Genomic DNA, 27,021 nt, shown 5'->3' on the forward strand with positions numbered 1-27,021 from the left:
AAAATAAAATCTTGGTGAGTCGTATGGAGACAAGAGCCTCCTCTGCTGTGTTCTCAGTCACCACCCATCAGTTCCAGCAATCCAGCTCTCCTGGAGGAGCTCAGCCTGCCCAAAACACAGCTGGCATGGTTTGCTGGCTCAGTAGGCAAAGGCAGTGCAAGGAGCTGGCTGCAGCAGCACAGCAAGCATCGCTGCCCACCCAGGAGCTGACTGCTGGCAAAGGCTTCAAAAATAGCTCAGAATCCACCGTGTCCCTATCTGACCGAAGCCTCCTGCCTGATGTGCCCTGGTGATGTGTTAAACCTGCTCAGATAGTGAGCAGTGGGTGGCTGGGGGAGATGCTGGCAAAAATCAGCGTCAGAAGTCATATGAGGGAGATAAGGGTCGGGGATGGGGGGTGGGGATAGAGATTGGGGGTGGGGGGTGGGGGGCTGAGGGTGGAGATTGAGAATGGGGACTGAGGACGGAGAGAGGGATTGGGGGTGGGGGATTGGGATTGGGGATGGAGAATAGGGATTGAGGATGGGGACTGGGAATGGAGAGAGGGATTGGGAATAGAGATGGGAGACTGGGGATGGAAGAGCCACTAAGTCCCCAAACCCAGCAGCTATGTGAGCTGTTTCTGCAGACATCAGACCAGGACAGCTTTACCGTTTCTGGCTGTGAAGACATCGAGAAGAGCATCCTTTTATTCCCTGTGCTGAGGACTTGGTGTTGTGCAAGCTCAGACAAGTGTCTGCTCAGTGCCCCGCGGCGCTGCTCACCGCTCTGCCTTGGCTTCTAATTCCAAAAATTAGCAAGTGGGAAAGGAAAAAAAAAAAAAAAAAAAAAAACCAAGAAAAGAAAAAGAAATGAAATATGCCCAAGGTAACGATACTTGGAAACTTCAGGTCACGTTCCAGCCGGGGAGGCGGCTCGCTGTTGGTGCAGGTGAGTTTGAAGTCTGTGGGAACCCGAAAGACATTAAAGGAAGGGAAAAAAGAAAATCCGTGCTGTACACGGGCAGGGCGTCGCAGTGCCACCGTCACGGCGGTGAGTTACGGTGATGCCGAGATTCCCAAAGCCGCCGAACGAAGCGGGGCACATCACGGTCCCGCCACAGCACTGCGCGAGCGCCCAGCTCGGCTCTCACGGGTCCCTTTATTTCCCAGTCCTCGCCCCTCGCTGCCCTGAGGGGCCGCAATTCTGCCCTCGTTACACCTTGAAGTAATCTCCATTCGCATTTATGAGAGTTTCGGGATCAGACGGAGCGGCCCTTTCATCTCTGGGCGCGCCCGAGCGGACACCGCCCGCCCCGAAACCCACCGGAGCGCCGGGGGCGGCCCTCGGGGCACACGGGGGGTGCAGGGCCCCCACCAGCGCGTGGTACAGCTCCGTTTGTTCGTTATGAACAACTCATTAGCAAATCGCTGCCCACCCTACGTGGTTGTTTTTTTTTTTTTTCCGAGGGAGAGGTCCCGCAGATAACAGCCAGGCTGCGAGAGGAAAGGAGCCGTCGGGTTCTTTGAGTCACGGCCCCGCGCGTTGCAACGCGGATGGCAGCAGCCCACATCAAAGCCCGCTGCGGAGTTGGGAAAGCGTCACGTTCCTGCACGTCGTGCAATTCGTCCTTAATGAAAACCCGCACGGAGCCGCCCCGTGGGCAGCGGTGGGAGCCCCGCAGAGCCCCCCGAGGGCTGCGCTCCCCGCAGCAAGGAAGGCACAGCCCGCACCGCGCCCTGCCTGCAGCGGGGCACGGATGGGCCGTCCGTGCTGCGCGATGCCACCTCACGTCTCTACAATCGGCCTCCGAGGCTCAGCACGTTCGGGGCTGATTCACCCCCTGCCAGCAGCACAGCACAGCGTCAGCACTTATTTCCCGTGCTCGGTACGGCGCTTTGTTGCCTCCGAACAGCGATGTGATCCCTGCAAAAAGCAGGTCTGCGCAGCCGTTCTGCACTGCGTTTGGTGGTTAGGTGTGTTGGCAGGGGGGGCTCGTGCCCCTTCGTTTCTCTAAGCATGGGATGCTCCCAGGGGATGGTCCTCCGTGCCGTGCCCACCCCACTTCCATTGCCCAGCCCATGGTCCCCACTGCTCTGAGCTGTGACACTCGGCTAGAGGAGCCCCAGCGTCACTCACTGTTCCAGGTGACACCATGGGACACGGGAAGGTTCTCCAGCAGGACCTGGAGTGGTTGTCACCTGCAACGCATCCCAGAACATCACCTGCTCCTGGATGATCACCTGCCCACCGTGTCACCTTCCCACCAGTCACGGCCACCTGCTGCCACGTGACACAGGTGCACATCATGGGGACGGTGACACCGCTGCTGCTCCCTGGGACTGGGATTCCCCCTCCCTTCCCTCATGCAAAGCAGGGATAAGGCTCGTGGCCAAGCTGGGAGCAGACAGGAAGAAACAGAGTCACATGCTGGCTCCCACCTCCGCACTCCTCAAGGAGATGCCACCAGCTCACTGAGCCTCCCAATGACATCCCTGCACACCAGGCAGGTGCTGACAGCCCAGGTGATGAGTGCCAGCCATGCACGTGCTCCTGGGTATGGCTGTGTTTTCCTGAGCAGTTGTGATCACCCTGCAGGACACAAGGCCTGACTGCCGTGACACTCAGCAGCATGACTCTCCTGTGATAGCTGGAGAGCATCGCCTGGGGCTATTCCAGCACTGCTCCCCCAGGAGGCACTCAGGGCAGGGCTGGGGCTGCGCCCAAGCATCCCACACAAGCAGCCTTAGCACATGGGTCCCAGCTTTGCACTGTGGGTTGGCACCTCACTGGCTCGTCACATGCGGTGGGGACATGTGGATGAGCATCTGTCCAGCCTTGGTGCACAGCTGGGTGGCTGGGATGAAGACCAAAGCCGTGGGCTCTGCCTCCCGTGGGCTTTCTGCTCATTTCCCACCAGTGCCTGGCTCAGCTGCTGGCACCATTCCCTGCTGGGTCACCCAACCAGCTCCCAACGTGCCCAGACAGATGGGTGGTAAAACACTCCTGGCCCCGCGGTTTAGCTGGATTAGCGTTGCCTCCAATGGAGCAGCAGGGCTCTGCAGCCAAGAGCCGAGCCTGGATAAAACCCCAAAGCACAGCAGGTTCCCAGCATGGCCACTGAGGGCTGCGGGACGAGCACATCCTCAGCCTCGTGGCTCACACCTGTCACCCTCAAAGTGTGGGCGATGCCGGGTGCTGGTGCCGGGTGTGGTGGTGTCAGGGATGTGCATTAGAAGTGCTCCAGGGAATGGGGTGTTTGGAGGGGAAGCACCGGGGCCTGGAGCAGCAGTAGGGGCTTTAGGGGATGGGAGCTAAAAGGGGCTGCACGCAGCACAGGGAATCCATGGTGTGTGGGAGGATGCTCCATGGCTGGCAAAGCCTTCTGGCCACGAGGCAGTACCTCCCTGCACGCCAAATTGCTTTTGTTTCACAAAGAAAACAAGAAAACAGACATCATCCCTTCGGCACCGCCCACCCCGCGTCCCCGCGGCTCTTTCGAGTGGGCGTGCGAAGCTGCCGGCAAAGTTGGCCAAACCGATGGCAGCACCGCGGCTCCCCGCCACCCTCCTCCCTGCTAATTGTGTGCGGAAATTAATCGGAGCGGGAGGGAGGAGGCACGACGGCGGGGTGCCGGAGGGCTGCGGGCTCCGGCCGGGCCGGTCGGGTCCGTCGGTGCGGCCGCTGGCAGTGAGGGTGGTGGGGATGTGGGGCGGACATTGCGCTGCAGCCAAGCGGGGAGGGGGCTGTGCCGGTGTGCCGGGCTCACGTCCTACCCCAAACCCCACGGTTTTAGCATAGGAGGTTCAAGGGCGGGGACTGGACGGCGGTGTGATGAGCTGCCCGTTCTCTGCAAGCACGCCGATGCGTGTATATCTGTGTATGTGTGTATGTGTGTATGCGTGTATGTGTGTATCCGTGTATCCGTGTATCCGTCCATCCGTCCCGGAGCGGCGGTGACCCAACGCGCCGTCACCCACCGGCATGGGAGCGGTGAATCAGCAGCGCCCGAGGCGGCAGCGGGCAGAGCCGTGCGCAGGCTGCGAGCGGGGGGCGGAGGTTTTGCACTCCTCTCTCCCGCCGTGGATAAATAGCGGCGGCACGGGCAGCGCGAAGCTCCAGCCCCAGCACTGACGTTCCGCGGTCGCATTATGGACTCCCAGGACTGCCCTTGTGCCACCGGTAAGCCCTGCCGGGGCTGCAGCATCCCTGCGGGGCTGCGGGCTGCTGCTGCTGCAGCGGGGACGTCTGGGATGGGGACGCCTGGGGTGGGGGAGCTCGGTCTTTTTTCCCCTTTTATCCTCATTTTCTCTCTCTTTCAGGCGGCACGTGCACGTGCGGGGACAACTGCAAATGTAAAAACTGCAAATGCACATCGTGCAAAAAAGGTAAGGCAGCCCCCATCCCCCTCGGAGGTCAGAAAGACTCAGTGTTTTTTTCCCACTACACATCTCCACTCACATCACATCAAATCAGGCTCAGGAATCCCTTTCCCAGATATCACTTTGCTCATTCTCTTTTTTTTTTTGGTCCTCAGAGGATGGGAGGTTGACTCTTTCCATATGTGATAAGCATAACCCCAAATCCAGATATTCCTGAGGCTCAGCACTCGGTGATGCCATGCATGGTGGAACCAGCACCAGGATGCTCTCTGCTTGCCCTCTGTCTCCTCCAGACACACTCAGAGTGGGTGGGAGGGTGCTGGGGGATCTGCATGGGTGATGGTGCCTGGGAGAGGTACCCAAGGAGGGAGGAGACACTGCTAAATGAGGCTGGGGATGATGCCCAGCCATCACAGCATCAATGCAGGGAGGGGGGTGATGGGAACCCAGCATCCCAGAACATCCCCTCACCCCCATAATGTCTCTCTTTTCCCCCCAGGCTGCTGCTCCTGCTGCCCTGCAGGATGTGCCAAGTGTGCACAGGGCTGTGTCTGCAAAGGACCCCCCTCTGCCAAGTGCAGCTGCTGCAAGTAGCGGCTTCCCCCCCTCCGCCACGCTGAAGAAAACTAACCTTATTGTATGTGTTTTTTTATATGTGCGTTCGGATCGTATCAGTGTTCAGCACGTGTGTGCCATGAGCTGCCTGAATAAAGCTGTGTGTATATAACTGTGCCTCTGCTCCCTGGGGTCGGGGGGCGCTGAGTTTGGGGGGCATGGGGTGCCTGGGGAACAGCCCGAGCCAGCACCCATCACACGGCACCCATCACACGGCACCCATCACACGGCTGGCTTCCTCCCAGCCTCCCCAGCTCTCTGGGTTTAACACTTTCCCTTCACAAGGTAATTCTCTAGGATTTTTTTTTCCTTCTCAATTGATACCCAAGGGCAAATCCCAGGCTCTCTCCTCCACCAGAAATCCTCAGGGCTAACGAGCAGCTCGTTATTATGAGCATTTGTCAACAGCGTGGTAATAAAGGCCGTGCCCATTTCCAGCGGTAACGTTCGGGCAGCAGGTGGGGCACCAGAGAACCAGTTTGTTTTCCTTCTGGCAGTGGGGTGGGACTGGCAGAGCCGCCAGCCCGCAGGGGATGGGGTGGCTGCAGTTGCATGGACTGCAATGCCGGTGTTGGGGTGCAATGGTCCAAAGGGATGGGATGCCCACCATCAGCTGCAGTGCCCGTGTCAAGGTGCAAAGACCATGTTGGGGTGCAGTGCCTGCGATGAGATGCAATGCACTCACCAGTATGCTGTGCCCAGAATGGGATGGGATGCCTGTAATAGGTTGGGAAACCCACAACAGGGGTGCAGTGTCTATAAAAGAATCACAGAATGGCCCAGGTTGGAAGGGACCTCAAGGATCACGAAGCTCCAACCCCCCGCCAAATGCAGGGCCACCAACCTCCACATTTCACAGCAGCCCAGGCTGCCCAGGGCCCCATCCAACCTGGCCTTGAACACCTCCAGGGATGGACGGGGCATCCACAGCCTCTCTGGGCAGCTGTTCCAGCACCTCATCACTCTCACAGCAAACAACTTCCCCCTGACATCCAGCCTAAATCTTCCCTCCCTCAACTTCAAACCATTTCCCCTTGTCCTGCAGTTGTCTACCCTTTCCAAGAGTTGATTCCCCTCCTGTTTGTAGGCTCCCCTTATGTCCTGGAAGGCAGCAATGAGGTCACCCCGCAGCCTTCTTTTCTCCATGCTGAACAAGCCCAGCTCCCTCAGCCTGTCCTCACAGGGGAGGGAGTCATCAGAGTGCTGCAGCCCTCTGATGGGGTGCGATGCCCAGAAGGGGATGCGGTGCCCATAATAACCCACGGGACGCCTACGGTGCCATACAGCGACCGTAGTGGGATGTGGTGTCCACAGTGGGGTGCGACGCCCCCGATGGGACACAACGTTGGGAGCACAACGCTGTTTCGCTGTAACCGTGCGGCTCCCTGCTCTCAGCACGGCCCCGCGCCGTGCGCACCGCCCCGCAGCGCCGCCCGGGGGGGTGGGGGGCAGCAGTGGCGCAACGGCCCCGCCGGCTCACCGTGCCGTAACCGAGCGCAGAGCAGTGGCCGGGAAATCCCCCCCCCTGCCCCCAATTCGCCCTTTCGTCAGCAAAAGCGGGAGGGGGGGAGCGAGAAGGGCGGGCACGTGGGGCCGTGCTGCGTTCTGACAAAGTGTGGTGTTTGGGATGGGGGGGGAAAGGAAGGGAGAGCAAAAGCAAAACTAAATCTGTGGGCACCCGTGGCCATCCCACAGCTGGATCCCTCTGGTTTGGGGGACACCGACACTCAGGGTTGCCCGGGGGGGGGGACGGAGGGGGCACGGCCGTGACCCGCTGAGCACGGCACGGCGCTGCCCCGCCCCGCTGAGCACGGCACGGCACGGCCCCAAAGCACGGCACGGCCCCAAAGCACGGCACGGCACGGCGCTCAGCACGGCACGGAGCGGCACCGCCCCGGCACTGCGCCCAGCACCACCCCGGCACTATAAATACAGGGCGGGGAGCGCAGCTTGGGACTGCTGCGAGCCCATCCGAAGCGAGCCTGTCTGAACTGAGCCGAACCGAACCGAACCGAACCGAACCGAACCATGGACCCTCAGGATTGCACCTGTGCTGCTGGTAAGTGGACGCGACAGGACTCGGTCTGGCTCGGTTCGGCCCGGCTCGTGTCGCTGACGGCTTTTTTCCTGCCCCAGGTGACTCCTGCTCCTGCGCTGGATCGTGCAAGTGCAAGAACTGCCGCTGCCGGAGCTGCCGCAAGAGTGAGTTGGGGGCTGCGGGGATCCCTGACCCAGGGGTGCACCTGCCCCGTGGTTCTCTGTCCTTCCCCTATGGGACTCTCATGGAGACTTCCCTCAGTCCTCCTTCTCATGGGAAACCCCCTTCCCCCCGCTCCTGTTGGACCCCCTCCTACTTGCTTCTGTAGAAACCCCTATGGACACCACCTCACCACTCTGACGTGCTCCTGTAGGACCCCTGATGAACAGCCCCCTGCCTCCACTTGTTCCTGTAGAACCCCCTAGGACACCCCTCCCTGCCCTCCATTTGCTCCTTTAGGAACTCCAGTGAACACCCCCTCCTTGCCCCTGACTTATTCCGGTAGGACCCCCCCTATGGACACCCCCCCCATCCCCAACTTACTCCTGTTGGACCCCCTATGGACAGCCCCCCCAACTTGCTCCTGTAGGACTCCCTATGTACACCTTCCTGCCCCTGACTTGCTGTGTCCATCCTCCTATGGACAGCCCCCATCTCCCCCTTCCTCTTGCTCCTGTAGGACCCCCCCATGCACACAACCCTCCCCCCCTACCCTCCACTCTCCCTGGAGGTGCCTATCCTGTGGCACTTCTCCATGTACACCATAGAGCCCCCATGATGATTCCTATCTTCTCCCTGGGAACCCCCCCTCGCTCCTCCCCTATGAAGAGAGAAGGGGAGAATCTCCAACACGCAGGACCCCCATGGACCCTCCCCACCCCATTGGAACCACAGCCCTGCTCCATGTGAATTCCCATTCCCACGATGTCCCCTGATCCTTCCCCATATACTACATCTCCATTCCCATCCTTCCCACTCCCTAACTCATGTGTTCTCCCCCCAGGCTGCTGCTCCTGCTGCCCCGCCGGCTGCAACAACTGTGCCAAGGGCTGTGTCTGCAAGGAGCCGGCCAGCAGCAAGTGCAGCTGCTGCCACTGAGCCGCCTACCTTGCCTGTAAATAGCCACCATGCTTCGGGGACAGGGTGGGGGGTGATGGGGGCCACGAAAAAGCTTATTTTTACATATTTTGTACCTTCCATACCGATGGAGGAAATAAATGAGTTTGGCTGAAGCTGAGCCCTGATGCTGCTTGTGACACCCGTGTGGGAGCACTGGTGCTGGGGGCTGCACCAAACCTCCTGGGGGCAGTGGTTTGAGGGGACAGAGTGGTGTCACGGGGGGAGTTGGGGCACTCCGGGTGCTGCGTCACAGCCCCTGGTGAGCGGGGGGGCTCAGGGTGTCACATTGGGGTGTGAGCGCAGCCCGGCCGGCTCCTGCCCTGGGGGGGGCAGACAAGGCGGGGGTGCTGGGGGTGTGGGAAGGCGCCTGGCTGTTCTTTTCCTTCCGAAAACACCTGCCAAGCGAAAGTTGGCCCTACCTGTGCCGCAGGGCCACGGCCTGCCCACGCACGTCTGCTGAGCATCCTGCTGCTGCCATCGCCCTCTGCGGCGGGGATGGCTCAGCTCGTTGTTGGGTCTGGGAGCCCTGTGGGGTGGGTGGCCCTGAGCCCCCGGACCCCTCACTGAGGGGTGCTGGCTATGGGAGAGGTGTTGCCCTACTCAGCACACATTTGCTTTGTAAATTAATGCCTTGGCTCCTTACCAACTGTGCCCTGGGCTGAAGCTGAAGCAGCTCCCGGGGTGTGCTGTGGGGGGGGGGCGACGATGTGGGGGGGGGGACGACGTGCCTCGCTGTGCCTGCATCTGCAAACGGGAAGGCGTGAGGTGCGGCTGTGGGCAGCGCCTGGCGAGGAGGGGCTGAGCCTGAATTGGGGAGCGGCCCGGGGTCCCCTTAAGGTCGTTTTGTATTAAAGTCCATTCTTGCTTTGTGCGAGTGAACGACCTCCACATCCCAGATGTGGCAGAATGGACACGAGGGGGGGGTTGGGGACGAGTGGGCGTGGGGGGGCTTCAGGGCAGCAAACAGCCAAACTCATGGGAGTTTGCACGCGTTTCGCTTTATCCTTTTGTGCTTTTAGTGTTTCCGCGCCCGGAGCGCCGTCACTGACCCGCGACCCCCCCGCGCCCCTCGGGCCATTTCTCAGTTCGGGAAGCGGCGGGGGAGAGCCTCGAACCAGCGGCTCCCCAGGCAGAGCTCCCCCCCCCAACACCGCCCGTAACCGCGCGCTGTCAGTGTCCGCCTCATAGCGCCTCAATAAAGTTGTTGTCGCGAGACGTGCTGGAAGGGCGGGACCTAGCTCAGCAGCTCAACCAATGGAAGTGCGTAGCGTCAGTAAGCGCGCCGGCTCGACCAATGGGCTGGCCGGGAAGCGTCAGCGCGTGGCCAATGGGGGCACGCGGCGCGGGCGTGCAGGCGCGGCGGCCGGAGCGGCGGGCAGGTGAGGGGCTGTGGGCGCGGCGGGGTTTCCGTTGCCGGCGGCCGGGCGCTGGCCCGGTTCGGACCGACCGCCTTCTTCCCGTCCTCCTCCCTCCGTTCTCCTCCTCCAGTCCTGAGCTCAGGGCTCGCTCCCCCGGGCGAGCGCTGAGGCGCGGGGCCTCCTGTGAGGGGATGCCCTCAGGGCTGAGGCGAGGTCCGGCCGCCCTCGCGGAGCGCCGGCCGCAGTGCGGGGTTCGGGGGGGCTGCGGCAGTGCTCGGGCGGTGTGAGGGACCACCCAGATTTACCCGAGCGAGATCGGCCGCCGCTCCTCGCGCCCTTCCCCAGCTGTGCGCCGACAAACCAGAACGGCTTACAGATGACTCGCGGAATGCGTGTGGTTCGTTCGTCTGCTTCCTTCTTGTGCCTGTGCTGGTGGGGATAGCAAAGGAGACTCGGAGTGGGGGGAGGGGATCTGGACTACAGCTAAGGAGCGTGAAGTGCTGCGTGAGGTGCTGTATTTAATGCGTTTGCCGCCCTGCCGAGGTGGGTGGGAGTCTGCTAAGGGCTGTGCTTGGGAAAGGGCAGGGCGCTGAGATGGCAGATCTGCCGGCTGAGCCCTGTTCTGAGCAGTGGGAAGCGCTGGTGTGAGGAGCTTCCAAGTCACTGACAACTGTGTGGTGGCATCTACTGGAAGAAAGCACTTACAGTGCGTGTGCTCAGTGCCACGTTCAGTAATGAGCAGCGTAAGGAGGCTGCTGGCCCTCGTTCATCCCTCCTCAGAGTGCTGGAAAAATAACTGAAAATCAGTGCCTTTAAGGCCTCAAAAAAAAAAAAAAAAAAGTTTTTATTCCGTGTGTACTGTAAAAGCTCTTTGAGACCAGCACTTGATGGCCATGATAAAAGGTCCGGTCATTTACACATCTGCCTACAGCTAAAGAACAAAGCATTCAGGACTGGGAAATTTAGGGATGGCAGCTGAGGATTAATTGGTGGGTGGTGGAAAAAACACTGAGTTGAGGAGTTTGTTGCTGTGTGGTCTGTTCAGGACTTTCCCACATGAGCCTTTCGCTGCAGGGCGTTGTACCAGGTGGAGCACCACGTGCAGCTCAGAGCCCTCAGGTATTTGTTTTCAATCTGCCCCATCCTGATTTCATGTGCTTTTAGTGCAACCAGGATATGGTCCGGTTCCTTTTGCTAGGTTTGATTAAATGTTGTGTAGCAGAGGACAATTTATTGAAAACATGCAGCAGTTGGTCTGCAGTTGGTCCTTTCCCCTTATGGAAGATGAGGCAGGAAGAGACCTTGGGAGGAATCATGGAATCACAGAATGGCCAGGTTTGGAAGGACCTCAAGGATCATGAATCTCCAACCCCCTTGCCACATGCAGGGCCACCAACTTCTGCATTTAATACTAGACCAGTTAATACTAGACCAGGCTGCCCAGGGCCCCATCCAACCTGGCCTTGAACACCTCCAGGGATGGACGGGGCATCCACAGCCTCTCTGGGCAGCTGTTCCAGCACCTCACCACTCTCTCCGTAAAGAATTTTCCCCTGACATCCACTTAAATCTCCCCTCCCTCAATTTAAAACCATTTCCCCTTGTTCTGCAATGATGGACCAGGTGACCTGTGTGTGCTCCTGATGGGGCTCAGTTGTCTGCACCATTCCTACCCTATGCTTGGTCTGTTTAAAAAGCTCCAGTGACAGTGCCTGCATCCTTAGAAGGAAGCTTAATGTCAGAGCCTAATATCACAGAAGTGGCATTCATTCATTATATACATATGTATACATTCTGCCACCTGCTCTTTGCTTTCAGACTTTACTTAATCACTTCCCATGTCTGTAACGTGGGAATTGTGCTGCTGACTTCCTCTCTGAAACGTTCTGATATCTGCTTGTGCTGAGCTCTGCAGCAGAGCAGGGTGTTACTGCTGTTGCTCCTGCAGAGTTGGAGGCCTGCAGGGCTGGCCTATTGCTGGTGCCTGCTGAGCTCAGCAGGCAGAAGCTGCCATTCTGTCTGCAAAGTGCCTGAGCTGGATCAGAAAAGCACGTCCTCACTCTTATCTGAGATCCTGGCTGTGTGCTTTTCTCTCTTCCTTCCAAAGGGAATGGATGCTGACTTGTCACATGGAGTTTCTGGAGCACCCTGAGGGGGCAATGCTGGATTTCTTCCTCTTTGTTTTGTCTTGGGAAGGATCTCTTTGCCCCTGGTCGGATTATACAGGTTTATCAGCTCTTCTGAATGCAGTGGATGAGGCTTTCCTTCCCTCCTGTGATTTTTTTTTTTTTTTTTAAGCACTAGAAAAATCTGAATTTGTAGTCAGTCTCTTTGAATGAGTAAATTAGGTGGCACAGAGGCTGTCAGTGTGTGAAGTACAACAGCCACTTGCTCACACGCGGGAGCGTTTCAGCTTTAAGTCTTTCTGAAGCTCATCTGGTGAAATGTTCAATGCGGCCCTATTTGGAATACGACAGCGACAGCATTCTTCATCTGCTAGCATTGTAGGGCTTGGTTTCCACGATCAGCCAGCATTTATGGTCAGTCTGAACAGAATTAAAAACCTGTCATCATCTTTTCTGATTTCATCTTGGCTGAAATCCAGCCAACTTGTACAGCTTGTAACATCTATATGTGGTTTTAAATGTTGGGAAAACATTAAATGGGGCCTTTATTGGACATGCGATAGTAGACTAACGCAGCAGCTTCTATTGATAAGTCATCAAAGTTGTTTTACAGAAGGGCTTTTTCAGCTCTGGCTTCTAGCCCGGGGTCGATCCAGTTTCACAGAAGTTGGTTTAATTTCTGCTGTATTTTCTTTCCCTTAGGTATCAGTTGTTGCACGTTCCCCAGCCAGACACGAAAATCTGCTGTCGCTCTCTCGTTACTGTGGCAGCAGTTTTCTATCCTGCACAGCGGCATTTAGAGTCAGACTGCAGTCTCCTGAATGCAGTAAATTCTGTCAGCATGGAGGCTGAGTGGCTCATGCTGTTACCCGGTCTAAATATTTCCTTTGGAAAAAGCTGCTGTTTGTGCTCTGCAGAAGTTTTGAGCTGTCGTTCCCAATGCTTGGCTATAATCAGAGGTAGTTGGACTTGCTTCAAAATAACAAGTTTATTCTATATTTGCTGAATTCATTCTCTGTTTTCCAGAGTCATTACAGTTGTCCTACCTTGGCAGACTTGTGGAACAGACTGTATGTAGAATTGACGTGGAATCTCTGCTTAACAAGTGCAGTCTGGGGAGCTGTTTGTAGTCCCTTGACTCTGTGCTTTTGGTTTCAGAGCTCTGCAAAGTTAGTGCCTTCTTACACAACTGACTTTTCATCTTCTTAACGAGAAGAGGAAGCAGACTGGATTGAATCGGATCAAGCCAAGGCCTTTGCTGCTCCTGCAGTCACTGCTTGCTGCGTTCTGACGGTACGGGAGCTGTTCTCATCAGCCTCTGGCAACACAGGCAGCTTCTGCTGGGGCATGCTGAGTTATCTCAAGTAAACACCGGAAAGATTCTCTGTGCTGCATTGCAGGGCATGGAACTGCTGCCTTCCACCACGCCCCTCTCTCCTCCCATCCATCTCAGTGGCATGCTAGTCTGTTCTAACAAATCCAGTCCCTGCTGTCTCTCCTGAATAACGAGTGAGTGCAGATAGGGTTGCTGCCTCCCCCAGCAGCTCCTGGTTTTCCAGAAGTGGATGAGGAATGGTTGTGGAATTCTCTGTGCCTGGATGGAGGCTGTGGAGCTCATCCTGACATCCAGTGATCGCCATGTGCGATGGGCAGGAGTCAGTTCCTGTCTCTCATTGCATGTGTCTGAGTGAATCATCACACAGTGCTTTGAAGTCACTTCTTGTCCAGGTATAGAACAGTGCTCTTGCTTCTTGAAGTTGTACTTAGGAATAGTATAATATCAGGAATATTAAATTGTACTGCTAAAATTGCTTTAGTACAGTTCAAAAGAACTATAAAACCAAGAAATACTTGAATTGCAGGTGAGTTTTAGTTTCTAAACATGCACTGTTTTCTTCTTGATTCAAGGGCTCACTTGAACCAGTTCCTCTTGATTTTATTTTTAAGTTAAAGAGCCAGAGTTAGTGCTTGGAGCCTAATTAGTCTTATTTGATCTTTGGCACTCTGAGTTAGGGTAAAAAACCATAGAAGTGAGACTGTAGCAGAGATTCCTGTAGCACTGTGCAGCATGGCTGGCTTTCAGTGGTTGTGTCCCACCACCTTAGGGGTGCAAGGTGTGGGTTTGGCCACAAATCGTGGATCTGGTGCCTGAAGCTGGGAGTTTGGTTTTTGTGTTTTAATAATCTGGATGCTATTGCAAGTACATGTCTTTTCCATGTTGATCTTGAGCACACGTGTTCTTGTCTGCTTTATGAAAATAACCTCCTCCATTCTGAATGTGGATCTGTGTGGTGCACCAATGATGTCATCTGTTACTGCTCTTGCCTTTAGCTTTATTGTTTCTCTATCTGTTCTCTGTCTTGGTATATATAAGCAGCTCTCACAAGCACTGCTAAACCTTTCTGCATGCATTGAGGGAAGACACATCTTATGCATTGCAGCTGTATGTACATTTCTTCTGATTTTTGTTGAGGATTAATGACATGGATTAACACGTTCTAGTAGATGGCTTGTGGCTGTCTCTGTACGTATCTGTGCTTGCCTGTTGTTGTTTATTTAGCATCATGGTTAAGTGACATATTTTCTGCTGCTGTGCGTATGTACCTGTGCATATGTATGTATGCATATATATCCACAAATCTTCATTTATTTTATATATATATAAGTATACATATGTATTTATAAAAACAGATGTATATGCAAATGCTTTATAGCTGAATTAATACCAAATCTTTCGCATGAGTTTCTCCAATTCCTGTTCTTCCCCTTTTGAACTGTCACACAGTACCTGCGTTGCCTTTCTGACAGACCGTAGATCTGCATTCAGGACGTCGTCCTGCTAGGCAAAGCACTCTGAGAGCACTTGGAAGTATTTGCTTGATGTTTAGGTGTCTCTGCCTCTCCTCCCCAAGGGTGCTTAGGAATGGTGGAATATCAGGAATACAAAATTGTACCGTTAAAACGCTTTGATATAATTGACGGTGCTTGGGGAGGATGGATGGAACAGAATTCTATTCTAGAAGAGCAGCTCTCGCTGGTCTCTCTGAGCGCCTGTAGGTGTAGAAGCTGTTTATAGCTGAAGAATTTTCTCAAATGTTCTCTTTTTCTCTGAAGGCTTCTGAGCATCTTGGATAAAGACTGCAGCAGAAATGGATACTGAAGGCTTTGGAGAACTTCTCCAGCAGGCAGAACAGCTTGCAGCTGAGACTGAGGGCATCTCTGAGCTCCCTCATATGGAACGCAACCTGCAGGAGATCCAGCAGGCCGGGGAGCGCCTGCGTTCCCGCACCCTGACCCGCACTTCCCAGGAGACTGCAGATGTGAAGGCGTAAGTACTGCGCGTTGGAGGTGGAATGCAGAGGGTACAGACTGTTTGCAGGTTTGGTTTCTAACGTGTGGGGAGCCTTGCCAGGAGGATGTACCCAGGAGAAACAGAATTACTGCAAAGCTGTTTTCTTGCCTACTCGTTCTTGCTTACAAAAGGAAAAAAAAAATAGTAAAAGAAGGTTTAATCTGAGAACCTACCATTCCCAGGTACTAAACCCAAAAAGAGCAGTACTTTATTCTGGCTGCTGCTGAAGACAATTAGCAACACGCTATACAATTTTTCTATCAGGAAGGATTTGGCAGATGTGTGGTACTGCAGTGGAACAGCAGAAAGTGTTTGCTGGAGCTGAGGTTGTTACTTACATACATATAGCTGTTCAGGGTTTGATTTTGTGCATTTTTCATAGTGACTGGAATCGCTGTACATGACTAGCTGCTGACCTAAATATCAACAGCACACTGGGGTTAGAGTTCTTACTAGTAGCCCTGTCTGTTCTATGCTGATTTCATACCTGTATGATTTTGTCCTTACAGGTCTGTTCTTCTGGGGTCCAGAGGGCTTGATATATCTCATATCTCTCAGCGGTTAGAGAGTCTAAGTGCAGCCACTACATTTGAGCCTCTTGAACCTGTGAAGGACACTGACATCCAGGTAGGTGCAATTCTGATGTGGAAATCACACTCCTCTTGTAACTACTATTCTGTGCTGTGATTTAAAGCTATTCTGAAGCTCCTGTGGAAGTAGTTTTGCTCTGAGGATATTGTGGAAATAGTCTTGCCTTGAGTTTAATTCACTGGACACAAGTAGCATCCAGAGGAGGAACACTGCTTTCAGTGAAGGAAGAAGTTAGCTGTAGGAAGCTCCACTGAGTAACAACTCTGCAGAAGCATTTTGAATTCCAAACTTTCACTGAAGTCGACAGAAACAAGGCACTTAGGGCCTTTGCAGAGCTGTCTTTGTTGGCTCTACCAGCATAAATTGCAGAGGGACACCTCTCATAATTTTGAGGCCTCTTAAAATATCTGATTGGAAGAACAAATGTAGAACCACTTGGGAATTTCAAGATGTTGGAGTAGGAGGTAGTTAATATGCTGTAGTAGCAATGCTAAGTCATGGCTTGAAGCAGTGATGGAGCACCTGGTGGGAAGGCAGGGCCAACCCAGGGGAGCTCTGGTGCGAGCAGTGCACCTGAGTGACTGGAAGGGGTAGAGCCAGGATCCACCTCTTCCCAGACCTCATTTAAGGGTTGGCAGTGGAGGTGAAGGCATCTCTTTGCCAGAGATCTCTGCCTACCTGAGGCCTTCCAAAGGTAAGCAGCTCTTTTCCTTCGTTTCGGCATCCATGGCTGCTGCACGTTCTCTTTTGCTGTAGCCAAAGACTTTGCCACCATGCTACTATTGCAGTACTTTCCATCCCATTATAGCATTATATTTGCAAAGGAGGTGAGTATGGCTTTTTTTTTGCTGCATCTCAGACAACCTTTTCCAGATGGTAGACTGACTTTATCATGTTTCCTACTCTTTACTGTTGTTAATTTATGGGAAAGTTAACAAGATTCTCTCTTGAGCGCCTCCAGGTGCCTTAAGAATTGTGACCCATCTATTTTGCTTTATGGTAGTTGCCTGACCTTGTAGAATGTTTCTGTATACTGTTTTTTTTGTTTTTTGTTTTGTTTTGTTTTGTTTTTTAATGAAGAAGAATTCTGCAGTATTCATTACTCACTTAAGAGCTAGTTACGGAATTGACATTGTGGATTGTTTCCAAAATAAACAATAGTCTGAATTATTGGTTAGCCATTTGAAAACTTATGTTATCGCTCCTTGCTGATAGATGGCAGACCTAGGAAGGTCAAAAGAGTTGTAAGCTCTTATTTTTCACAGAAGAAATATGCCCTTATATGTCCTCTCTTCAGAAGAGAATTCTCTATGAGGAAGGGAGGTGAAGAGATTTTGTGTTGTATATATATCATCTGAGTATTTGCTGTTTTATTTTGTGTGGACAGGCTCTGGTTTCATTCAGATGTTAGGAGTTTTGTGGTCTTCTGCCTTCAGGTTGATTTACTTAATCTCCCATGCTCTCAGGACCACAGCCTTTACTAGTAGTAGTCGTATGTGCCTTGGATCCCAAGGAAGGGAGGTGTTTCCTTGCAGTGCTCCTCTGTACTGGGGCTGTCTTTGGTTCTTGTGCAAGTGTCTTTACCTCTGTGCTGGGGAAGATCATGGAACAGATCCTCCAGGAACCTATGCTAAGGCATGTGGGAGAGAGGGAGGTGATGCAAGGGAAGAATTCCCTCTGATGTCTTCTATCTGGACTTTGGAAAGGCTTTTGTCACTGTATCCCACAACATCCTTCATGCAAATTGGAAAGACGTGGATTTGACAGGAGGACTGTTCAATGGATGAGAATCTGGTTGTAAAATTGTACTGATCTCCATCCAGACACTGAGCCAAATGCTGTTGCTCAGGGATCAGTACTAGGACCAGTTTTCTTTAATATCTTCATCAGTGATATCAACAGTGGGCTCGAGTGCACCTTCAGCTAGTTTGTGGATGACACCAAGCTGTGTGATGAGGCTGATGTGCCTGAGGGGTGGGATGCCATCCAGAGAGACCCAGACAGGCTGAGCAGTGGGCTCAGGAGAACCTCATGAGGTTCAACAGGTGCTAGGTTTGCACCTGGGTCATAGCAACCCTCAATAGCAATACAAGCTGGGAAACAAAAGGGTGGAGCGCAGCCCTGCTGAAAAGGACCTCAGGGTACTGGTGGGTGGCAGCTGGACATGAGGCAGCAGTCTGCCCTCACAGCCACACAGCCAACCGTATCCTGGGCTGCATCCAAAGCAGTGCAGCCAGCAGGGCATGGAGGGGATGTGCCCCTCTGCTCTGTGCTTGAGACCTCACCTGGAGCACTGCGTCCAGATGGGAGTGCTCAGTGCAGAAAGACACAGACCTGTTGGAATGCATCCAGAGGAGGCCACAAAAATGAGCCAAGGGATGGAACACCTCCCTACAGGGACAGGCTGAGAGCTGGGGCTGTGCAGCATGGAGAAGGGAAGGCTGCAGGGAGAGCTGAGAGCAGCCTTCAGTATCTAAAGGGGTAAGAAAGAAAGAGATGACTCTTTAGTGGGCTCTGTTGTGATAGGACAAGGGGAAATGACTCAAACCAAGAAAGGGGATATGTAGACTGAGTATAAGAAAAGTTTTTTTTTTATGGTAAAGATTGAGAAACACTGGCACAGGCTGTCCAGGGAGGTGGTGGTGCCCCATCTCTTCAGACTGGTCATCCAAGGTCAGGCTGTATGGGGCTGTGAGCGCTGATGGAGCTGTGGGTGTTCCTGCTCAGTGCAGGGAGTGGGAGCAGATGGCCTCTAAGGTCCCTTCCAACTCAGACCATTCTGTGACTCTTTAAAATTGGTCCATTTGCATCTTCAGGTGCTAAAATGCCTCTGTTTCTAGCCAGTAACTGTTGAGTCACAGCCTGGGGAAGGGACCAGGTCAGCCCTGGGAGCACAGGTGAAGGCAGTAGTGTGTGATAGGAAGGGATGGAGCCTGGCTGCACCTCTCCTAAACCTCATTTAAGGGCTGTCTGCCACTGGGGAAGGATCTCCTGGAGATCCCTCCTTGGTGAAGCTTTCTCCTGCAAACCTGGAATCTTCTGATATGGGTGAGCAATCTTCTTCTGCTTCCTTTAAAGCACATTTCTACTGTGCCAGTCCTTTTGTCATTGCACTTCTGTTGTAATGCATTTCCCATTGTATTGATCTGTCCAATTGCTACACTAGCCATCACTTCTAATCCATCTTTTTGCTACCAAAATTAAGGATTTTTGTTCAGTGAGACAGTTTGAAAGGGAAACATTTTCAAATACAAACTGAGCACTTTTTTCCCTAGTATGAATTTAATTGGCTGAACTTTTTTCTGGCTGGTTTCTCACTGATTTTTGATTTTCAGCATAGTAGCACTTGATGTGCGTATGCATATAAGTGTAGTGTAGTAAATAAGAAATATCTTACTCATTGTTTTTGAACTTTGAGATTCAGTGCAAATATGCTTTTTTACATAAGCTTAATGCAGTGAGTATCGATACATTTCCTAAACAGGATGATACAATTGTTTCAAATTTATAATTAAAAGCAATGATGAATTGAAAATGAATGTGTTTAAATGGCCAAATCAGCCAGTGTGATTGAGCCTTTCCTTTAGGAAAACAGCTAAAAAATACAAATGAAAAGCAGGATTAAAGTTGATAATTTAAATCAAATTTCACTGCTTGCTGTTATGAATCACGATAGATGCCAGTGATTTGATCAGTGATCACTTCAATTCAAATCTAACTACTCGTGTCTGAGGCCTAATGCATGTGTGCTTTGGATGTTCAAGTTTTTTTTGCAGACCATGTATGGAAAGCACTCCTAGTAAGTTAGCTACAAGTGATGTGCAGAGGGGAGCGTGGCGAGGTGCTCTGCTTCAGATGATTGTATGGGCTCATGTAGTGCACGTGAGTGTGAAATGCTTTGTCCCTGCTTGTTCTGGCAGTTAACAGCTGCAAGATTTTTTTTCTGCTGCTTTGCAGAACATCATCCCTTCCTTTGTCTGGGGATATTTGCAGTCACATCTCAAGCTGTCTGGCTGATACCGACAATGGTTCGTTGTCTGAAAATACTCGCTTAGAATTTGGACAAGTCTCTGTACTTGTCTGTAGGTTCTGGTATACAGTTGTCGACAGCAGGATTTGTCCTTCCCAAGTGGTTTTTGGTAACTTCTTGTCAGTTATGTGAGAAGGCCTTCGTGCTGTACATTATCCTTCATTTAGTTCTGTCAGCCAGGTGAATCTTAAAGTTATTTGATGCTTTTGATAAAAACTTAGTACAAAAGCTTCCTATGTTACTTTTTCTTATGGTTGTATTGGATAGGTTTTCATTCTCCCTAGCTAAATGCTTTCCTCAGGCTTCTCCAGATTCACTGTGTTTATTTGGGGTCAGATACAGCTGTCTCTCTATGCTGCATAGAACTCTTTTTCCATAGCTTGTTCCAATTATATCCTGGAGAGCAGCATGCAGGTGATACAAGGAAGGGATCTTCTTCAGGATTGGCCTGTTCCTCTGCTGTTATTGAGTATTTGCACAGGTATTCTCTCAGGTTTTAGTTCTGGGCGTTGAGAGGAGCAGTTCTGCCCTGCATCAAGCCTGCAGCCAGCACTACTCTACCACTTCTGTTTTTTTAATCAACAAAAATAAGCTTTGCTTACAGCTTACCTGTATCATAGATTGAGCTGCTTTTTCTTTCTTGCATTTTATGTATTCTTGATGCTCAGTGCTAGCATACTCGCAGGCTGGTATGGTTTGCAGCAAGATCCTTCAGCTTTAAATCCTGTCTGAAACTTGTTTATATCACCTGTAGACCCCAGCACTTAAGCTGCTGTTGGATGTGTAGCATCCCTCAAGCTTAAATTTGTGCAGTTAGTGTTATCCCTTCATAAATACTTCACAGCATCGATTCATTCTGAGGCTGAAACTTCTATTTTTTTTTTTTTTTTTTCAGGTAAAACCTGAAGCTGCAAGTGCACTTTTCCTTCCTGTAAAGCTGCAGTGCTGTGCTCATACAGTCTATCAGTGCCAAGCTGCAGGGGCAGGTGATGTCCCAGGAGGTGAATGTGGCGCTGGTGCCAGAGGCACAGCTCTCGTGTGTAGGCTGTGCTGGTAACTGCACTTGAGCAAGGGTTACAAATTTTAAATGTTTATTGTATGAATTTTACGTTGTTAGTGACTGAAATTCTATGGAAGCTCTTAGAGCATGAAAATGCTCTTTGGACTTCCTGCCATGCTCTCCCACGTCATGGTAATTGCATCCGTGGTAATAGCTGCAAAAGAAGGACTTGCTGCTTTCCCTGACAGTCTGCTTGAGCTTCTCCATCGTTCTTGCTGAAAGTATTTACTTACTGACTCTGTTCCTTCTCATACTGCCATCTATTCTAGCAGCCTGTATGTGGGCAGCATAGAGAGATTTGCTGGAATATCAGCACTGCAGAGGGAGAATTCCAGGAAATACCTTGCTTCTCGAGAGAGTTAGATACAGCATAAACATCAGAGAGGAGTGTAATAGGGCATGATGTTCCTCGACACTGATGTTGTGAGGCATCCAGAAGGCATTAAGAGAATCTAGGAATTCACCTTAATAGATGCCTCAGGTTGGATTAATAGAAAAGAGAGACTTCCTGTACAGAACCTCTTTTAAACCGTACTCCATAGTGCTGACTAGAAAGAAATGCACCAAATTGCAGCTCAATTAATTATCTGAATTATTTATCAGTTGTAAAATGTAAATTGCTCGTACATAAAGGGGTTGTGAGTCCAGGAAATGTCTCCCACTAGAGCAGTAGGCCAGGAAGATTATGAAAGAGATTCTGTGTGCCACTGAATTAGAGGGATTTGTATTTTTCCTTTCTCCTTTCAAAGACTGTTTTTAAACCATATGCAAAACAGCAAACGTTTCTCATAGCAAATCCATTTTGTTGCCTCGAGTTTATTAAGACCCAGATTTTTGAAATTTTAATTGTTGGTAAGCCCTCGTTTGACAAAATCTCTTCTTAGTTGAGAATGCTGGTCAAGTGATTCTTGGTGGTCCTGATGCAGTACTTAACAGAGGAATACTTAACAGATATATGCACGTTTCTCCTTTTTTTGTTTCTGTTCAAGTGTGGATGATGCAAGCTGATCTCTGCGAAGTTGAGGTGTGTGTACATAAATGTGATGCTGATGCTCTCAGTTCTGTAGAGGTGAACTGTGATGTCCTCTTGCAGTGAGAGCTGTTGTAGCAGACCTCTGGCCCTGGGAATGGCAGCAAGAGGAGGAATCATTACCAGTACATGGAAAGGCTGCACAATTGTAATGCCTAAGAAGTGGCTTGTGCATTTATTCCATCTATGGATGTCAGAGTTTGAGTACTGCTCTTGTGAACGTGCTTAGGGTACGTGGTAGGGTTAGCTGCAGGATCAGGACCTGATACATATCTGCTAAGGCATTTTGGGAGATTCCAGTTTGCATTGTGCTGTGCGCTCTGTATGTAGCGGAGGTTTGGTGATAGATTTCTCATCTTGTATGTGTTTTAAAATGTCATAAGCCCAAAGTCATGGTGGCAATTTTAAGAAACAATATCGCTCAATTAAGGCTTGGTCAAGCTTTCTGGGATCCATTTCTAGGAGCTGCAGAGATAGACACAGCTCTCCTTGCTTATGTTGTTTTACCTGCTTAGAAAGCTCAAGGGAAATGTTGGCCTTCAGTGAGGCTGTTTCCCCTCTGTATAGCAGTTTCACCTGCAGCTTCTGAGCTAGACACAACGGAAATTAAGGACTGCATACCAGGGTTTCTTTCTGTTTTCTGGGCATGGATGTTTATTGTCTGAGTAGCTCTTTAGAGGTCCAGGTACAGAAAGAAGAGTTTTTGTCTAAATGAAGGCAGGAGGTTAAACACAAATCCTTCCAGGCAGCCTCTGAGGCAGACTGAAATTATCTGGGATTTCTTTGCATTTTGCTGTCTGCTGTAAGCAGGCTTTGTACCATGAGCAGCTCTGACTCTTTGTTCTGATGTTGTTCCTGAGGTAGGATGTGGTCCTGAGATGCCCACCTCAGCTCTGTGTGTTCTGGCTGTGTGTGTGCATGCTGTTCTTTTGAAAGTACTGAACTCTGACATCAGGTACTGAAAGGGTGCGTTATCCAACCACCCAGCCTGGACTGCTACTTTATATTGTCATTTGTGATACGTTTTGTGGTATTCACTAGAATCATACCAAAGCCTGTGGTAATCTACCAGAGTGTAACTAAAATCAGAGATTATAAATGGAAATGCTGACACAACCTTAAAGGGGCAACCTCAAGTGCTGTTCACCCTCCATTGTTTGCATTAGCTTAGCTTGAAAATGCATTTTCCTTTTACAGATTCTGTCCTTTCCCATTTGCCAAACATTGATTTCTGCCCCCCAAGTCCTTCAGTTCTAATGGAGCTTGAAATTAAGGTGGCTTTATTTTTCTGTCGCTTCCTTGTTCGCGCTAATCAATGATGCCAGCACAGCTGTGGGGGCCTTTTAACCACTTTGGAGCCAGGACACTGAGCACAAGTGGATAATCTTCTACCTTGTTTGTTTGTCTTAGGGTCAGTTGTGAGCTGCTGATTTCTTTTTTCTTTTTTTTTGTGCGTTACTGTAGTCCTAATGAAGAATTTATCTGTGGTCGTAATTGTGGATTCCTCAAAAGCTTTAGAAATCTTATGCTCCCAAAGCAGTTCTCCATGCAGATTCTTGGAAGTCACATATTTTTTCCTTCCCATTAGAAGTGCAGGCTAGGATCGAGGCCCACTGCCTTTGGGTATTTCTTGTCGATCTCATCCAGAATTAGACCCTAATGTCTGCATTTAGGCATGTAAATCATGAATATAAATATCCTGGTAATTAAATGTGTCCACAGACAGTTTAAACACAATTGAAGAAAGCAGTGGTGTGGAATGAATGAGTGTTTTGACATACAGCAAATGGAGCACTATGCTGAGGGAGCTGGATCTAAGAAATATAAATGACCGCAAAGAAAGGAGAAATGTTGAACCCATCAGAGTGAGATGAGGAATCTTCTGCAACGTGTAACAGTTATATGTGAAGCTCTGAAGGAAGACAGCCTGCCCGTGGGTCTGCAGAGTGCTGAGATGTGCAGAGCCTTTTGCAGCAGGCAGTCTTTGCGGGGCTGCTGAGGGTTGGGTGGCTCATTTGCCACCTCCTTGACCCCAGGGCTGCTCCAGATGGGCAGGTTGGCCCTGATCCTCCCAGCTGATGGGAGAGTGCTCCAAGAGATGCTGAGGTGTGTCCAGTCGATGGCATCAAAGAGTGCAGGTACAGGGTTCTCTGGTTTGCAGCTGGCTGGTGAAATAACACACAATAGACAGCTCCTCTACCACTGAAAGGTGAGTAAATAATATTGTATAAAAGGGAGGAAAAGCCCCAGATGTTGGTACGTGTTTAGGATTTTTGGTTTTGTGGGAGTTTTTTTGTATATCGTTTTTTCCTACGTGTGCTTAGTTTACATCTAAGCAGCAATTTTCTCTGCTTCTCATTACTGGTTTAATAGCACAAATCAGTATTGCAGTTTTAAATTACCCTGGCTTTATTAACCTTAAAGTGCATGTGAGGAAGACCACAGCACAGTTGAGGTAGGATACTTTATGGCACTTCTCTCTAGTATTTTGTTAGTTATCCAGATCACCCTCACTTGGTAGACAGTGATACTGAACTATTTGCATTTTGTTGTTTGCCTGGTTGTGTGCCAACTGGAGTCTTTATGAAGGGATCTTCCAGTTCAATGTGATTCTGATCGTGAATCCTAGGGGTTAGAAATGGGGAGAGGAAAGATGTGGCCTGTCTCTTCCTCTTTCTGTGTTGGGTAAGAAGAGAGTGAGAGAGCATGAGAGGGGAATTTCCAAATGTTATACTAATACAAGGTCACAAGCTGGAGGAATTGAGGCCTCTTGTTCTAGTGGCTATGTTTATTGATCTATTTAAATTCTGCTCCGTTCTAGCACATCTTATATTTCCTGTCTGCTTACTCAGATACATTCTTTGCATGTATCAAATAAGTACGACTGTTGACTTTTAATAAACACCTTTGAAGTATCCGTCGTAAACATCTTAAAATGGAGACTGGATTTTGAGTCATAACACTTGGCTTCATCCCCCCTCCCCTTGTTTTTTCCTTCCTACATTGATATTCATCAGAGAGCAGAGCTATGCAGCAAAATTGTTCCAATCCCTAATTGAGTGCAAAGCTGTACTTCTGTGGAAGGGCAAATAAACCTCTTGCTACAGAGGTACTTTGGAGATCACGGCTCCCACTCGAGCTGTGCAGCTTCTCATGTGCTGAGCTGTGGGCACCTCTGCTTCTCAGTCCTGCAGGATCCTTGCAGGTGGAACTGATGGTCTGAGTGGGAATTTCCCAAGAAGCACTCATGGACTAATGTTACTACTACAGGTTGTACTGTGGGATCAGTAATGATTTTTAGGTTCAGTGTTGCACCTTACCAGGAGGACAGAACTCCTGGCAGTGTAGCTCTTCATGTCATTTTGTGAACGCTGAGCTCTTGTATTGATGCTCACCTAGACAGCATGTGCTCAGCATGTGCAAAGTAGCTACTGGAATTAGTGTTCTCATGGCACTGGAAATATTTCATAGAGTAGTCTCTGTAGTGGTACAAAGTAGTGAAGACACAGTGCTGAGAGATGAATTCCATCAGCCTGTCCATCCGTCTCCATTTATCACGTGATAGAGCAGTGAGTGAGGCTAAAGAGTTGTAGCTTTTGCAAAGCACCACTCCATTTTCTGTTGTAAAGTATTGATATTCCCATCAATTTTGAAATCCACACATAGACTTCGCAGGAGAGGATTCCCAGTACCTTAGTTATGGCTCTGAAATGAATTCCAGCACAGCACTGCAGGTCTGCTCACAGAGCAGCTGGTTATAAGCAGAAACGTGCCTGATTCAGCTTTGTTATCTTTAAGAAAAAAAGTGAAGATCGACAGTAAGTTGACAGAGCTTTGTCTCAGCACTGGGACTTCTCGCAGCTTTCAGTCCTGGTGTTGCAGCAAGTTAATGGATTTCAGCTGTAATTGCAGAGGTGTGGGTCAGAAAAATGAAGATTTGCCTTTAAGCCAGGTGTGGCTCTTTCCTTCTGGAAAGGTAAAGGAATTTTCTTTAACTGCAATCAAAAAAATTCTCATCTTCAGCAAACTTCTGTGATCTGGGGCGGTGGTTTGGAGCTGGCCTATACAAAAAGAGGTGTTTTTGTTTGTTTTTTTTTCCTCCTGAACTGCATGGTTTGTTTGATATCTTTTGTTTCTTCAACATTACCTTAAATACTTTTCTTAACTGATTCCTTGTAGTGCTGAGAGCTGAAGAAAGCCAAGAAAAGTTTGTAGTATGAGCAGGCCACAGCAGCTCACTAAACTCCTGAGGTCACAAACAGCTGAAAACCACGGACGCTTTATCCAGCGAGCCTGTTCATCAAACTGTTACTGCTTTCTAGGTATCAACCTGCTCGTGTGTGTAAGCTTCCACATACAAAACAGCAGCCTGAAAATTGTTCAGCTTGCAGATGTTTGAGTGGTGTGTGTGATGCCTTCTAACTTTTCTTTCTGAAGTCGAAAGGAGTTCTGATTCTTGCCAAGAGATGCTCCTGAAGGAAAGCTGCAGCCTTTAGAGTTGGAACTGGGGAAACATCCATTCACTCATTTAGATTTTTGGCACTTCTGTTCTCACTGTCTCCTTTCTGTTTTCTTCCCTATCTTTATTTCTCACCTCTTCCCTTCATTCTCATGTCTTTCTCAGTCCGTTTGTATTTATCCCCTTTGCTTTCCCATTTGGGATCCATTTGTTACCTCCTGCCCACGCTTTGCTCACTTCTGTGTTTTGACAATACTTTGGTTGCAGGAGAGTTATTCACTGCCGCTGTGCTCAATTGTTAAGATTTAAATTGTTTAAGATTTAAACAAAAAGCAGTTGTGAAATGTCTGTTGTGTTGGTTTTCTGTGCACAGGGAAACGGCCAAAGGAGGCTTAGGGAGGTGAGCTGGAAACTGTCTTCACCATTCCATTATTTAAGTCTTAGTAAGTATGCAAGGTGCTCCCACCAGGAAGGATAGCATTTTGATTCTCAGCTAACAGATTTTCTTTTTAACTTAATTGGAACAACATGCTTAATTGTCGCTTGGTAAAAATGGCTGGAGAAGCTTGGAAGGACTTACTCTCACAATAACTTAATGAAGATTAAATTAGCACGTTGCCAGCTTTTTTTGAGAGCGGTGCAGGTCTCTGGGCTGTCCCTTTAAAGCACCAGTTAATACTTGATGTGAGGTCTCAGTTGTTTCCATCTCCTCATGAGCAGCACAGGGTAGGCCAGAGGAGACGCACTGGCTGATGTTCATGGGATTATCTGGTTCCTTTACTGGCTTCTCTGTTGTCTAAGGGTTAGATCCTGGTTGGATCCCAGAAGCACTGAGGTATAATTCTTTCCACGATTTTATTATTTAGCACAGTCCTAAATATT

At 50.3% G+C, this 27,021-nt stretch overlaps 3 protein-coding genes across 5 annotated transcripts in view; all 3 read left to right on the forward strand.

Annotated features, from left to right (window-relative positions):
- The first annotated feature begins 4,005 nt into the window (after window positions 1-4,005).
- Window positions 4,006-5,088, forward strand: LOC116243757 (metallothionein-1). Its single transcript, XM_031615149.2, has 3 exons — window positions 4,006-4,161; window positions 4,302-4,367; window positions 4,861-5,088. The coding sequence occupies exons 1-3, from the start codon at window positions 4,131-4,133 to the stop codon at window positions 4,953-4,955; spliced, it is 192 nt and encodes a 63-aa protein (XP_031471009.1). The 5' UTR covers window positions 4,006-4,130; the 3' UTR covers window positions 4,956-5,088.
- A 1,726-nt stretch (window positions 5,089-6,814) lies between these two features.
- On the forward strand, window positions 6,815-8,246 carry LOC149916107 (metallothionein). The gene is made up of 3 exons (XM_090149707.1): window positions 6,815-7,035; window positions 7,113-7,178; window positions 8,018-8,246. Exons 1-3 carry the CDS (start codon window positions 7,005-7,007, stop codon window positions 8,110-8,112), a joined length of 192 nt encoding a protein of 63 aa, XP_090005833.1. The 5' UTR covers window positions 6,815-7,004; the 3' UTR covers window positions 8,113-8,246.
- Window positions 8,247-9,417: 1,171 nt separating this feature from the next.
- The window catches only part of NUP93 (nucleoporin 93), a 70,175-nt gene continuing 52,571 nt past the window's right edge, over window positions 9,418-27,021 (forward strand). Inside the window, exons 1-3 of one of the 3 annotated variants that reach the window (XM_031615403.2) lie at window positions 9,418-9,512; window positions 14,732-14,945; window positions 15,479-15,596. In XM_031615403.2, the coding sequence (XP_031471263.1) occupies window positions 14,767-14,945; window positions 15,479-15,596 (297 nt within the window). In that variant the 5' untranslated portion in view covers window positions 9,418-9,512; window positions 14,732-14,766. Of the gene's footprint in view, window positions 9,513-9,573; window positions 9,889-12,775; window positions 12,911-14,731; window positions 14,946-15,478; window positions 15,597-27,021 lie in introns of those variants that run through there. The other 2 variants (XM_031615404.2, XM_090149708.1) reach the window with 2 other exon arrangements.

Source organism: Phasianus colchicus, chromosome 13, assembly GCF_987193195.1.
Source record: "Phasianus colchicus chromosome 13, bPhaCol1.hap1.1, whole genome shotgun sequence".
NCBI classification, from domain to species: Eukaryota; Metazoa; Chordata; class Aves; order Galliformes; family Phasianidae; genus Phasianus; species Phasianus colchicus.

Coding starts and splice junctions, on each gene's coding strand:
- LOC116243757 (XM_031615149.2), top strand. CDS start 4,131: ATGGACTCCCAGGACTGCCCTTGTGCCACCG. Junction 4,162..4,301: donor GGACTGCCCTTGTGCCACCG/GTAAGCCCTGCC, acceptor TCTCTCTTTCAG/GCGGCACGTGCACGTGCGGG. Junction 4,368..4,860: donor ATGCACATCGTGCAAAAAAG/GTAAGGCAGCCC, acceptor TTTTCCCCCCAG/GCTGCTGCTCCTGCTGCCCT.
- LOC149916107 (XM_090149707.1), top strand. CDS start 7,005: ATGGACCCTCAGGATTGCACCTGTGCTGCTG. Junction 7,036..7,112: donor GGATTGCACCTGTGCTGCTG/GTAAGTGGACGC, acceptor TTCCTGCCCCAG/GTGACTCCTGCTCCTGCGCT. Junction 7,179..8,017: donor CTGCCGGAGCTGCCGCAAGA/GTGAGTTGGGGG, acceptor TTCTCCCCCCAG/GCTGCTGCTCCTGCTGCCCC.